The following is a 12,730-nucleotide window of genomic DNA, read 5'->3' as shown; positions in this document are numbered from 1 at the left end:
ATTACAAACTAAATATAATAGGTGCAAAATACAGCAAACTGTCAAAGTGACAGGTTTGACAGGTTGCCCCCCCCCCCCCCCCCACACACACTCCTTCGCGCCCCCCACGTGGTCGCTCCACCCCGCCCCTCTTCAAATACAAATATCTCAGCCGTCGGTCGGCAGCAGCAGTTTTTGCCCCGGAACGCTGTGGAGCTGACGCCGGCATGGATGCGATGTTTCTGCTGCTGCTCCTCTTCTCCGGAGGGCAGGCGCAGCAACCCGCCGCTGCTGTCAGAGAGTATCATATAGCGGCTGTAGAAATCGGTTGGGATTACATCCATCTGGACGAGGTCAACCCGGCGGCTGACCAAAGGTAAGCATGGATTTATTAAAGTTAGCTAAGCCTCTGTGTAATCATGGGAAATAAAGCTAAATAAATAAAGAATATGTTATTTTATCACAACCTCTATAGCAAAAAAATAAATCATGGTTGGTTAGTTATGTCCTAATTTAATTGATTTATGTTTTGTTTTTTTGGGGGGGGGGTGGTTGTTTTAGGAAAATGTCTAAAGACATTCCTCAGAAATTCATCAAGGCGGTTTACAGGGAGTATCTAGACTCCACATACACTGTACCAAAACCGAGGCCTGCCTGGACAGGTTTGTTCATTTATATTTATTCAATTTATAGGCATGGGGTCTAACATGAGGTCGCTGTGTGCGTTGGAATGTTGATTTCTTCAAGAACACTCTGATTGCAGGTATTCAAGGCCCGGTGATTGTAGCCCAGGCCGGTGAAAGAGTGGTTGTCCATTTCAAGAACCTGGCGTCTCATCCCTACAGCATCAGCCCTGTGGGGATAACCTACTGGAAGCAATCGGAAGGTAGAGAACCGTGTTAAAGCATCGATAAGTTATAAAGATACATTAATGAGAACTCCAGGCCTTGCTCGTGTTTTTTTTTGTTTTTTTTTACAAGTTGAATCTGAATTTTCTTTTGAGTCTTGAATAAATTCCTCCCTTCTTCCGTAGAAGTGATGAGTGTTTCTGCTGTCACTATCTTGCGTGTGCAGATTTTGTGCAGCGTGCCAAGCCAAACGGTCGGTCTTGTGCTCCACACAGAACACACGCTTGGGATCTGACATCGTTAAAATAGCTCATTTTATTTGTGAAATGAGCTGGCAACAAAGAAGATAATTGACTTTCCCTGTTCTGGGAAGCTTTTTTTGGGGGGGGGGGGGTGTAACACCCGTCACGGAGGGCATTGGCATAGGTCCAAATCCACAGCAGTCAGTTCCTGTAAAAGACTAAACGGATCATGTCGTCTTGGCACGGGGGGGCGAAGATTCTGATAAAGGAGCTTTTCATTATCTGAAAAGCTGCACCTGTCACATCCAAGAAATACCCCCCCCCCCCCCCCCCCCCCCCCTGCGTCTGTGGACACATCTGACACGAGTCCTGGTGCTTCATCTCAATGTTTTAGATCAGTAGATTCTAAACTCGGAACAGGTTCAACGAGACGGTTAAATGTGCAGACAAATTTTTAAATGTCTTTTTAAGTGTATGCAATTTGATTTAAGGAAGTTTCCGTTATTTTACACACATTCTTGTGACACTAGTTTCCTGCTTTTACTCACTGAGTCACTGCTTTTACTCACTGAGAGAGTCATGCCCTGTATTTTTTATATTTTGTTTTTCCCCAGGAGTCGGGTATGACGACTCCACAGGAGGCCAAGAGAAGGACGATGATGCCGTCTTTCCTGGAGGATATTTCGAGTACGTGTGGGACATCAGCCCCAAAGACGGCCCCACCGCCAGTGATCCGGAGTGCCTCACCTACTCTTACTCATCCCAAGTGGACACAGTCCGGGACATGAACTCGGGACTCATTGGCGCGCTGCTCATCTGCAAAACAAGTCAGTGTGTGTGGTAGGGCAAAGGGGTGCTTGAGTTTGTGTGTGTGTGTGGGGGGGGGGTTCATTAAACGACAGGCGTTCTAATTTCACTGTCCAGTTTGGAATGTGTGCTGACACAAAGTGGGAATGGGAATTATAAGATGTTCTTGATGCTCCTGAAATATATCGTGTGTGCGGGTGTGTGTGTGTGTGGGGGTGTGTGTGGGTGTGTGTGTGTGGGTGTGTTACCAGGTGCCTTCACAGATGATGGCCAGAGGAGAAACCCGGCATTTGTCCTGCTGTTCGCTGTGTTTGATGAAACCAAGAGCTGGTACGGAGAAGTCGGAGAAGCGAGGAGCAGCGAGAATTTCAAAAGGGCCAACAACAGGAAGGAATTTCATACCATCAATGGATATGTCAACTCCACGTTACCTGGTATTGAACCCGACTGGCTGCTGTAGGGGGTTAACGACTAACTAACACAGTTCTTAGTGGCGTCACTGTATGTTAGCCACACAGGAATTTGGTCTCACTCTCTCTCGTGTGTGTGTGTGTGTGTGTGTGTGTGTGTGTGTGTGTGTGTAGGTTTGATCATGTGTCAGGGCCGTACTCAAGTGACTTGGCATCTGATCGGGATGGGCACAGCTCCAGAAATCCACTCCATCCAGTTTCAGCATCACTCGCTTGAGGTAATTCAAATTTACCTCAAATAAGTGCACGTCTCCTTCAAAGGCGCTTTAACAAAATGACAGAAGCCTGAAGATGTCGGAACTCCATAAATTATATTTAATATCTTTATTGTTGCTGCGACATTTTACATGTTTGTGGCTTTTGTTAGGAGTCATCAGGAAAAGGCATCGGTTGGGAAGTAGGAAAGCCTTTTGTCAGGCATTCATTAAAGAGGAGGAAGGACATGATTAAACTTGATTAACTTGAGGGGGGAAACAACAAGCCTGACTTTGTATAAAGTTCCAATACATCTTCAAGCAGGTCACTGTCACTTGAATTGATACCAGTCACTAAAATATATTTAAAATTGACACTTTCTCTCAGCATATTTCTTCTTTCTGGACGCCTCTGTTAAAAGAAGGGTTTGGTTAAGGCAGAATATTGTTCTGCTTTTCCGGTGATGCCTGAGGTTTGCATTTTGTCTTTGTTGAAAATCTAATTGGCTGCTTTCTTATTTTCCAAGGTTTTGTCCCATCGTAAGGTCACAATGGAGGTGACCCCTATGACCTTCATTTCTGCAGAAATGAGGCCTGCTATTGTAGGCCGCTTCCTGATGAGCTGCCGGATACCTGACCATCGCTACCGTAAGAAAGGCCTGAAGCATCTCCTGCACCGACGACGATCGGTTTCCTCAATCAATGTTTAAACGGTCGTTCTGATTGTGCGACCTTCCCCTCCCAGATGGCATGAATGCTTTTTTCACGGTGGAGAAATGCCCCGACCCCGTCCTTCCCCCGGGACCTGACCTGCGCAATGTCAAACACATTAACGAGGACTACGGTGACGACTACAGCGACGAAGTCGGGGAGGATTTGTTCAACACCATAAACTTCCCGCCTATTAAACCGCAAGTGCAAGCCCGAGCCAGCAGGGGAGGTGAGTTCAAAACCTGGGAGCATTACATCGCCGTTGAAGAGGTCACCTGGGACTACGCTCCTCATCTCAAACCAACAGACGGGTAGGAATGATGGAGGAAGATAAGGATGGGAGGAAGAAGAAGAAGAACAGCTACTGGATAGATTCAGATTTGTCTTTCCTCTTTGACCCCACAGTGAGTTGCACTCTGGATATTTGCGAGCAGCTCCCCATCACCTGGAATACAAGTACAAGAAGGCAGTGTATGTAGAATATACAGATGCATCTTTCACTCAGAGGAAAAACCCGACTAAGACACTTCTGGGTCCGCTACTGAAAGGAAAGGTCGACGATGAAATCATTGTGAGTCAAATACTCCGGAACAGATCATATGCAAATAAAAATGAAAAGAAAAAACTGTACAGTTTCTCACTGATCTGCTGTTGGTTTGATTTATGTCTGCAGATCACTTTGAGAAACTTGGCCAGTCGCCCTTTTAATATCTACCCCAATGGTCTTACCAGGATCCACCCCCTGCAGAGATCCACAACGGGTAAGCATGAGAGTAAACCAACAGACAGCATGTGAGTGGCTTCATCTGGAGGAGCTTTAGATTACTCAGAGATTGCATTATATTAATTATTATCTCGTGGTTTTTTTTGTTTTATTTGTTTGCAAGTCCCCAAGTTCCCAATGAATGTTCCATTTAATCTCCTTTTATCATTCAGCTGCAGAGAAAGACTTGCGCTCCATGGGAGTGTCCCCCAATGAGACGTTCAGCTACGTCTGGAGACTAACTCCTGATGATGGACCCTTGAATGAAGACTCCCAGTGTCTCATCCAGCTGTATCAGAGCACTGTATCCCCAGAGAGGGACTTGGCCTCCGGGCTGGTGGGCACCTTACTGATTTGCAAGAACAACGCCATCGACAGAAGAGGACGCCTGGTGAGAAGAATGTTTTTCTAATAAATATTCTCAAGCTACAGACATGGCAGTTTTCAATTTGAATTCCAAGCAGCAAAATGATTCCTCCCCTGCGTTAATATGAATGTTGTCTGTCTCCTTCGCTGAATCTATCATTGCATGAAGTTTGGGCCAGATAAAGAGTGGAGCATAATATTCGCTGTATTTGATGAGAACCAAAGTTGGTACATTAAAGAGAACATGCAGAAGTCCAAGCAGAACCCCTGCAACGCCACGGACCCCGAGTTCTACAGCTCCAACATCATTTACAGTGAGTTCATCACATTTGCATACTACGTCTAAACCGTTGGTGAAAACATGATCCCGATGTCCAGTGGAAATATGGCCGGAACTCGGAAGTGAATCTCTGAACTGAAATGTTGTTTTCTAGCTTCTAAACTATGAGTTGTCTCTCGTTATAATGCTCCGGTTGATTATAGTGTATGCGTTCAGCTATCAAGCGCTCAGGTTGAAACGGATGCATTTCCCTTCACCTCCAGGTGTCAATGGCGTCATGTTCAGCGGCCGCCAGTTTGTGATCTGTAAGACGGATGTTGCCTTCTGGCACGTAGCCAGCGTGGGTACCCAGAGTGATTTCCTCTCTGTTTACTTCTCCGGGAACCTCTTCCAGTATCAAGATCTCCACCAGTCCGTCCTCACCCTGTTCCCCATGACTGGTGTGACCGTCACCATGGAACCGGACGTGATGGGTGAGACAGAAGCTTTAGAGGACGCTTCCAGCGTCCTGCAGTGCAGCCATTAGCGTCGCCCGCCAGCGCGGGACTGTGTGCTTTTCATAGTACATGCTGGATACATTGGCTTTCACCACATTCATTTTATTTTATTTTTTTATATAAATTGTACCTTGCTTCCTTTCCTGCTGCCAGTGACCTCCTTCCAAACTTATCTTCCTCCGGTGATTTGACTTTAACCTGTCTCCCTCTGTCGCGTTTCATACCTCGTTCTCAAACCTGGCCAAAGATAAAGATGCCAACTAACATGATATAAGTGTAATCCCAATTTAAAGCTTCTACTGAATCTCATTGTTGTATAATAAAGGTTGATCAAACAAATCCGACTACAGGGGGATTAGATGTTGTACCGCAGGGTGCTAAAGATCATTTATGACCTCATTTATTTCATTTATTGCTGTTAAATAGGAGCCTTGCACACCCTAAAAGTAACTTGGCTGAACATTTTGGATAGTTATACATCAATACCAGATATATAGATATATATATATATATAGATCATTTGAGTTTGAACAGCACAGGTTTGGGTTTTTTTGACTGATGTACCAGCAGTTTGCTTTGCTCTTGGCTTATATCACTTTTTTATGTCTTCTCTCAGGGGAGTGGGAGATCAGTGCCTTTGATGGCAGCCTCAGGAGTCAGGGAATGAGCATCCATTACACAGTTCGTCCTTGCGACAACGGAGACCTCCCGCTGGTTGATCGGGATCCGGATGAGGACGATATCTCCGAATTTATCGATCAGCTAGATCTACAGCCGAGGAGCAGAAGGCCTCAAAATCGCACAATGTGGATTAGAGTATGTAACAAAACCCTTATTAATAACACTCAGTCAGTGAACATATCTGGTCAAAATGACAATAAAGCTGAAGGGACTGCGGCTGAAGGACAATCGGGGTGCCAGCTGAAGAAAGTGATGGTAGCATCACAGGAAGGAGCTTCGGGTGGAGGAATCCCACTGGACATATTGGAGGAAATGGAGATAGATGGTGAGTGGACGGCCTCTCGTAACGAGGATGAACGCGGAGGAGAGGGGGGTGTGAGGCAGAGAAGACAAGCAGAGGGCAACGGGGCAGGAGTAGATATCGGAGGAGGAGGATCTGGGATAGAGATTGGAGAACAAGCTGTGGAAAATAAGCCAAACAGTGCGGAGGTGAAGGCTGAGGAAAGGGGGGAAATGCCAGGAGGAGACCACGAGGAGAGCAACAAGATCTCCCTGAGCAGCAAATTATTGTTGAGCAAGAAGATCTCAACTGCAGAGCAAACTAGTTCACAGGACATCAACCGAAACGACAGCGCATCTGAACCTGAGCCACTTCACACGGCCCTGGAATACAACCGCACCGCCGATGGCAACCTAACGCGCCTCGGCCTGGCCGTTGATTATGATGACTACAGCCAAGAGGTGTGTCTGTGTCTTCTGGACATTTTATGAAGTGCATATTTCATCATAAACGAATGCTCTGTCTCAGCCGCGGTGGATTCTAAGATTCTAAATTGCATTGTAGGCGAACAGCAGCACGTCAGGCGGATTTGCCCCAGATTACATTAACCTGCGATCTGGAGAGGTCAGGTATCATCACTACTATATTGCTGCCGAGGAGATCACCTGGGACTACGGTGTCAGAAAACCACACCAGCTCATCCAACCCAGGTTTCTGTACCGGACATGTGACCGTTTTATATATATATATATGTACCGTTGGCAGCATGAGGCGATTGGTGTTGTTTTACTTAGCTTAGCAAATTCAGCATGATGTAACACGGAAGGCTGTGTTTCGTTGTTCCTCTAAAGATGCTAACTGTGTCTCTCATTCAGAGACATGCGTCGGGGGATGAGGAAGTTCTTGCCTCGGTACAAGAAGGTGGTGTTTCGGGCCTACAAGGATGAAGGTTTCCAAGAGCCTGTGGGCAGAGGAGAGCTCCAGGAGCACCTGGGAATCATGGGGCCGCTAATAAGGACAGAGATTAATGATCTCCTCACTGTGAGTTCGTCATCCTTTTAATTGAGCAAAATAAAACGACCAATACATTTTTTTTTCTGTTGTTGCCACTCGCATGAATTTGTTTTACTGCTGCGAACATAAATAGCGATCGGTGAAACCAGGAATTGTCCACCCCTCTGTTGTACTTAAGGTGGTCTTTAAGAACAAGGCATCCAGGCCTTACTCCTTTCACCTTCATGGCATCTATGATCGCAGCCAGGGGGCTGGCGTTGCCCAAACACATGCCTCCTCTGCTCCACCTGGGGTCCCGGGAGACCCTGTGGCTCCCGGGGAGGTACGGCGGTACACCTGGAGAATAATCAAGACACAAGGTCCAACTGATACGGAATTTGCCTGCAAGACTGGGGCCTATTATTCCACCGTGGACAAGGTCTGTATGTGTTTCTCTAATTTATCAGTAAGCCTTGAGCTGATGTTTTACTTTTGTTTAACCTTGTTTTGATTTCTGATATTTTTGCGTCGACACTGTCTGTAAAAAGAAAACGAAAATGCTCCGGAGGAGGAGGAGGAGGAGGAGGAGGAGGAGGAGGATTAACGTTTCTTCACTGTGTTCCAGGAGAGGGACCTTCACTCAGGTCTGGTTGGGCCACTGGTTATCTGTAAGGCTGGTACCCTCAAGTCTCATCGCTTCACGCAGCTAACTGTCCAGGAGTTCTCCCTCCTCTTCCACACTTTTGATGAAACTAAAAGCTGGTACTTGGAGGAGAACCTGCTGCGGTACTGCGCTCCACCCTGCTATGCCAACACCGATGACCCGTGGTACCACATCAGCAATAAGTTTGCAGGTGGAGGCAACAAGCTTCACTGTTTTTTTTTTTTCTACGAGTAACCTCAATGTAATCTTTTAGTTTCTCCAAATGAATCATGAATTAATTTTTTCCACAGCAATAAATGGATATGTGGCAGAAACACTTCCCGGTCTGTTGGTCGCCCAGAACCAGCGAGTCAGGTGGCATCTCCTCAATGTAGGAAGTGATGGAGAGTACCATGCTGTACAGTTCCATGGTTTACCTTTCACTCTTCATACCAAGCAGGAACACCGCATGGGGGTATACAACCTCTTCCCTGGTAAACGCACACAAACGCATCGGCAGATTGGTCTACATGAAATACATTAATTAAACCATGTTTTTATGACTCGCAAAATCGTGATTTTTTTTTTTACTTGATTTAATGCATTGCTGTCTGTTACCTAGGAGTGTTCGGAGCTTTGGAGATGAGACCGTCCACAGTTGGCACATGGCTGGTGGAGTGCGCTATAGGGGATTACCAGCAGGCTGGAATGAGGGCTAAACTATTGGTCCATAATCCACGTGGGTACAGAGATTTATACATGTATATGTCTCAAAAATACCTACTGGAATGAAGCCTGTTGAATTTGCTCGCAAATTGCATGCTAATTCATCATAAAAAATAAATAAAAATATTTTGAAAAATCATTAATAAAATGTAATGAAAATAAATTACTATTTGTTCTGCGTTACTGACCTGGGGTCTTCTCGTTCTGACATGCAGAATGTATGATGCCTCTGGGAATGAAATCAGGAAGAATTGAGGATTCCCAGATCACAGCATCAGATTACGTCGGTAAGAAGATGTCCTGTTTTGTTTTGCGGGTCTTCCTTACAAGGTTGTAGGATCATGAATTTTATGTGTGTGGGTTTTTTTTTTTTTACACGTGTCCAGATAACTGGAAGCCGGAGCTGGCAAGGCTGGATCAGTCTGGTTATATCAATGCATGGATTGGCAGGAACAAGATGTCATGGATACAGGTACAACATTGATCCTGTCACCTGTTAACCCTTTACAGCATTTTCTATACTCTATTTATGCAACATTATGCAGTCCATTGTGTCATTTTTTATTTTTTTTGTAATTGATGCACATTTTTGGCATTAGGTTGACCTTCAGAATCCTACCCTGCTGCATGGTGTGCAGACCCAGGGAGTCAAGGCGAAGCTGAGGGACAACTATGTCATAGTCTTCACCGTGTCCTACAGCCTGGACCAGGAAGTCTGGACCACTTACAGAGGAAGCAGCACGAGCCAGACCACTGTATGTCCTCTACTGTTGCACACATACAGTATACATTATATCTGGAACAGGCAGGTTAGATTTACTAAATGACAAGTGCGTAATGAGTAATTGATTTCTTCGGGAGTCTTGAGCTCCTCAGTATTTCATTGTTTCATGACTCATTTTGGTAAAATTTAAAAGCAGATGGATCCTTAGACCATATTAAAGACAAGTAGCTACAGATAACTTTATATAGTATTTAATTCTCATGCCCCCCCCCCCCCCCCCCATTACGTCCATGACTACAAAATGTTGTAGCATCAAATAAATAAGTAAATATGCTAGTTTCAATTCTCTGTGAAAAAATCAACAAGGAGTACAAATCAGTCTAATAACATGCTTTTGTATGCTTTGAAGGATCCGTTGGTACTCGGGAGGATAATGTAGCACGATCCCTGAGCCGCAATGTATTTGTGTCTCCATTCTAGATCTTTTTCGGCAACATGGACAGTTCCAAGGTAAAACGCAACCGCTTTATTCCGCCATTTGTTGCTCGCTACGTTAGAATTCACCCGGTGGACTTTGAGCAGAGGCCGGCTCTACGACTGGAGCTGCTGGGCTGCGATCTTAACAGTGAGTTTTGCTTAAACTGGCAGAATTTAGCACAGCACCGATTCACTGCATGTTGTCCACACAGGAATTTGGTCTCACTCTCTCTCTCCCTCTCTCTCTGTGTGACCAGGCTGCTCGCTCCCTCTCGGCCTCCAGAGGGGCTTGATTCCAGACCCCAGCATTAGTGCCTCCTCATTTTATTCCTCTTTGCTGCTCAGTTGGACTCCTGCCCTCGCTCGCCTCCATCAGGAAGGCAGAGCCAATGCCTGGAGGCCAAAGGTGAGCTCAGATGCACCCAGACTTCTCATCTGTTTTAACGCTGTCATATCCAGTAAACTGTCTAGAGAAATACATGCTGTGTGGTCATATCTTATGTGTCTGTTAAATACGAGGCTGTGACGAGGTTGGATTTCCGACAGGAAGCAGGCCGAACAGCTAACCTTCTTGTTTAGTATCCCGACACTCCAGCAGATATAAGGGTCAGCATGTCTGACTGCTCATCCACAGCCTGTCCTCAGCAGAGCGCAGTGTATCTCGCAAACGATACGCACTAGCTTAACCATGCACAACAGAAGTTAAACACAATTGTGCGTTTTAACATTTAGATTTTTCTATGAATCCTAACTTTAAGTTTTCCTATTATATTATAAACCTTTTTTTAAACTGCTTCCTCTGCCCTTTTTCTTTTTTTTGCCCCAGAACAATAACCCCCATGAGTGGCTGCAGGTTGATTTGGAGAAAGTAAAGCGCATCACAGGGGTTGTGACCCAAGGAGCACGATCACTGTGGACCCAAATGATGGTGACTGAGTTCTCAGTCACGGTCAGTCATGATGGGAACTCCTGGAGCAGCGTGTTGGAAGAGAACTCCCAGAGCGAAAAGGTACGCGCATTGTTTTCCTGTCCAATCAAGAGAGCGTCTCAGGGAAGCTAATGGAACATCTGATTGATGTCTTCTTTTAATCATTGATTCCAAATTCACAACTATATTTGAAAGCCGTATCTAATTAGGCCTCTCAATGCTTGATTAAGTATACCCCCCCTCCCCCCTCCCGACCGGTCCTATTCTCTACTTCATAATTTCTTCCTTCTTCTTTGCTTCCTCAGATATTTGCTGGAAATGAAAATTCAGATGAGGAGGCACTCACAGTTTTTGATCCGCCTCTTTTCGGACGTTACCTGCGTATTCACCCGCGAGGTTGGATCAATACCATTGCCCTGCGTCTGGAGATCCTAGGATGCGACACGCAGCAGGGTGTCTGACACCACTGGCTGTAGCCCTGGCAGCATGCGGCAATATTTTAATGGCATAGTTCCTGGTTTTATTTTGGTAAGTGATGAATATGTTATATCATCAAGCATGTTATATCTTTACATGTTCATGTCTGTATAAGTGAGATTATTTCTTCTGTGGTCACTTCTTTACATTTTGATTTTTATGACTTGTGGTCACTTCATGCAGAAAAATGCATGATGCAACAGAAACTAGAAAAGCACTGAGAGAGCGCAGACCTCCGCCGAGCAGCTCATTCCCCTCATTAGATTTACTCCGTCCACATGGTGATCTGAATTATCACCAAAGGCTTCTAAAATGTTCTTGGTGTCTTTATACACCAACTGTGAAAAGTAAAAGTGAATCAGAGTTGATGTGTATTTTAGCTAATACTTTTTATGCAAGCATGTGTAAATATTTCAATAGATGTATAAAATGTTTTTTAGTCTGTATTGCTGGAAAGTTTGTATTTTTCTGCTTTATGAGAATTTATATAAAGAATGAATTTTGAATGTTTTTATTGTCACTTATTTCAACGCAATAAAAACACACCTCTGTTCCAAGTAAGATTTAAACAACTGAGTATCCTTTGAAACAAACAACAGACTCCAGGTGAGTGTTTGTCCATAGACAAATGATGAAACATTTGTCTGTCCCCCCCCCTTTTTCCAGAACATTATCTCCATTTGTTCTTTGCTCCATCTGTTTTTAGTCCAAAATGTCCCTCCTCTGTTGTCTTGGCTTATCCACCTCCACCAGGCCCTCCCTGCAGAAACAATGGACTACGCTCCAACATTGTTCTGTTACAACTTAAAATACGCAGACGTGAAAACAGACAAGGACGAAGTGCGGAGACTGATTGGAAGGGAAGCCGTAAGAACAACATGTTAGGAGCATGTTGCTGTCCTACGTTGTGTATGTTGGGACTGACTGTGAGAAACATGGAACCAGAAGGAGCACGATTGTGTCCAACTAACCTCGTTATCGGCCGAGGAAGCTTCCAGGCAAGGGCAGTGTTTGAGTTGGAGGAAAGTGATAGCAAACAGGACATGCTTCGGTGCAGATATGGTGTCTACTGCATTATGCATGCATGTCATACTTTATCTCTCTGAAAACAAGAGCACACTGTTCCCCAATCTCAGCGATGGACAGAAGCAGCGTATGCCGCTGCTGATAGCTAGTGGACGCCATGTGAACCAAAAGGAAGCGAGGTGAGCAGAGGCCATGGCCAGCTGCCCAGGTGGGATGATCTGCTGGCTTTGTGTTAACGGCGTGTGAAAGAACAAGGCACATTCATGTGCTGAAGATGTATTATTGCATGTTACTGTGAGAAAGTGGAAGTTTTGATATTCTAAGCAATTTGCAATCAACCGTAATGTTCCTTTTTTTTAAATGTGACTTGTTTCTTCTTTTCTTTTGCAACAGATTGAAATGGCAGGCGGAAGAAATATTTCAGAAACAGAATGTCATTAAGTTTTTTGTTTTTCCACAAGGCACATTTATATTTTTACTCATATATAAGAAGACACATTGCCAGTTAGGCAGCACTATGTATAATGAAAACACGTCACATTTATGAAATTTCCTGCTTCACTTCTCTTCCTCTCTGTTGGCAGATTAGCCGTTTACTGAGGAAGTGCCATAAAGGGG

General features: G+C 44.9%; 1 protein-coding gene across 1 annotated transcript; it reads left to right on the top strand.

Annotated features, from left to right (window-relative positions):
* Positions 1–215: 215 nt before the first annotated feature.
* f8 (coagulation factor VIII, procoagulant component) lies at positions 216–11,573 on the top strand. Its single transcript, XM_068740424.1, has 27 exons — positions 216–355; positions 541–641; positions 743–865; positions 1,684–1,896; positions 2,128–2,310; positions 2,461–2,564; positions 3,068–3,188; positions 3,286–3,562; positions 3,657–3,822; positions 3,925–4,012; positions 4,188–4,405; positions 4,550–4,694; positions 4,924–5,133; positions 5,774–6,579; positions 6,683–6,828; positions 6,994–7,159; positions 7,311–7,550; positions 7,737–7,965; positions 8,066–8,248; positions 8,377–8,493; positions 8,696–8,767; positions 8,867–8,952; positions 9,080–9,235; positions 9,685–9,829; positions 9,939–10,087; positions 10,508–10,690; positions 10,915–11,573. Exons 1-27 carry the CDS (start codon positions 216–218, stop codon positions 11,068–11,070), a joined length of 4,923 nt encoding a protein of 1,640 aa, XP_068596525.1. The 3' UTR covers positions 11,071–11,573.
* Positions 11,574–12,730: the final 1,157 nt, after the last annotated feature.

Source organism: Brachionichthys hirsutus, chromosome 6 (assembly GCF_040956055.1).
Source record: "Brachionichthys hirsutus isolate HB-005 chromosome 6, CSIRO-AGI_Bhir_v1, whole genome shotgun sequence".
NCBI lineage: Eukaryota > Metazoa > Chordata > Actinopteri > Lophiiformes > Brachionichthyidae > Brachionichthys > Brachionichthys hirsutus.
The sequence above is the reverse complement of the archived record's forward strand: the minus strand, read 5'-3'. Positions and strand labels throughout refer to the sequence as shown.

Excerpts from the sequence above, each read along its gene's own strand:
- f8 (XM_068740424.1), top strand. The coding sequence starts at position 216 with ATGTTTCTGCTGCTGCTCCTCTTCTCCGGAGGGCAGGCGCAGCAACCC. Across the intron at positions 356-540 it reads AACCCGGCGGCTGACCAAAG|GAAAATGTCTAAAGACATTC; the intron begins GTAAGCATGGAT and ends TGGTTGTTTTAG. Across the intron at positions 642-742 it reads ACCGAGGCCTGCCTGGACAG|GTATTCAAGGCCCGGTGATT; the intron begins GTTTGTTCATTT and ends CTCTGATTGCAG.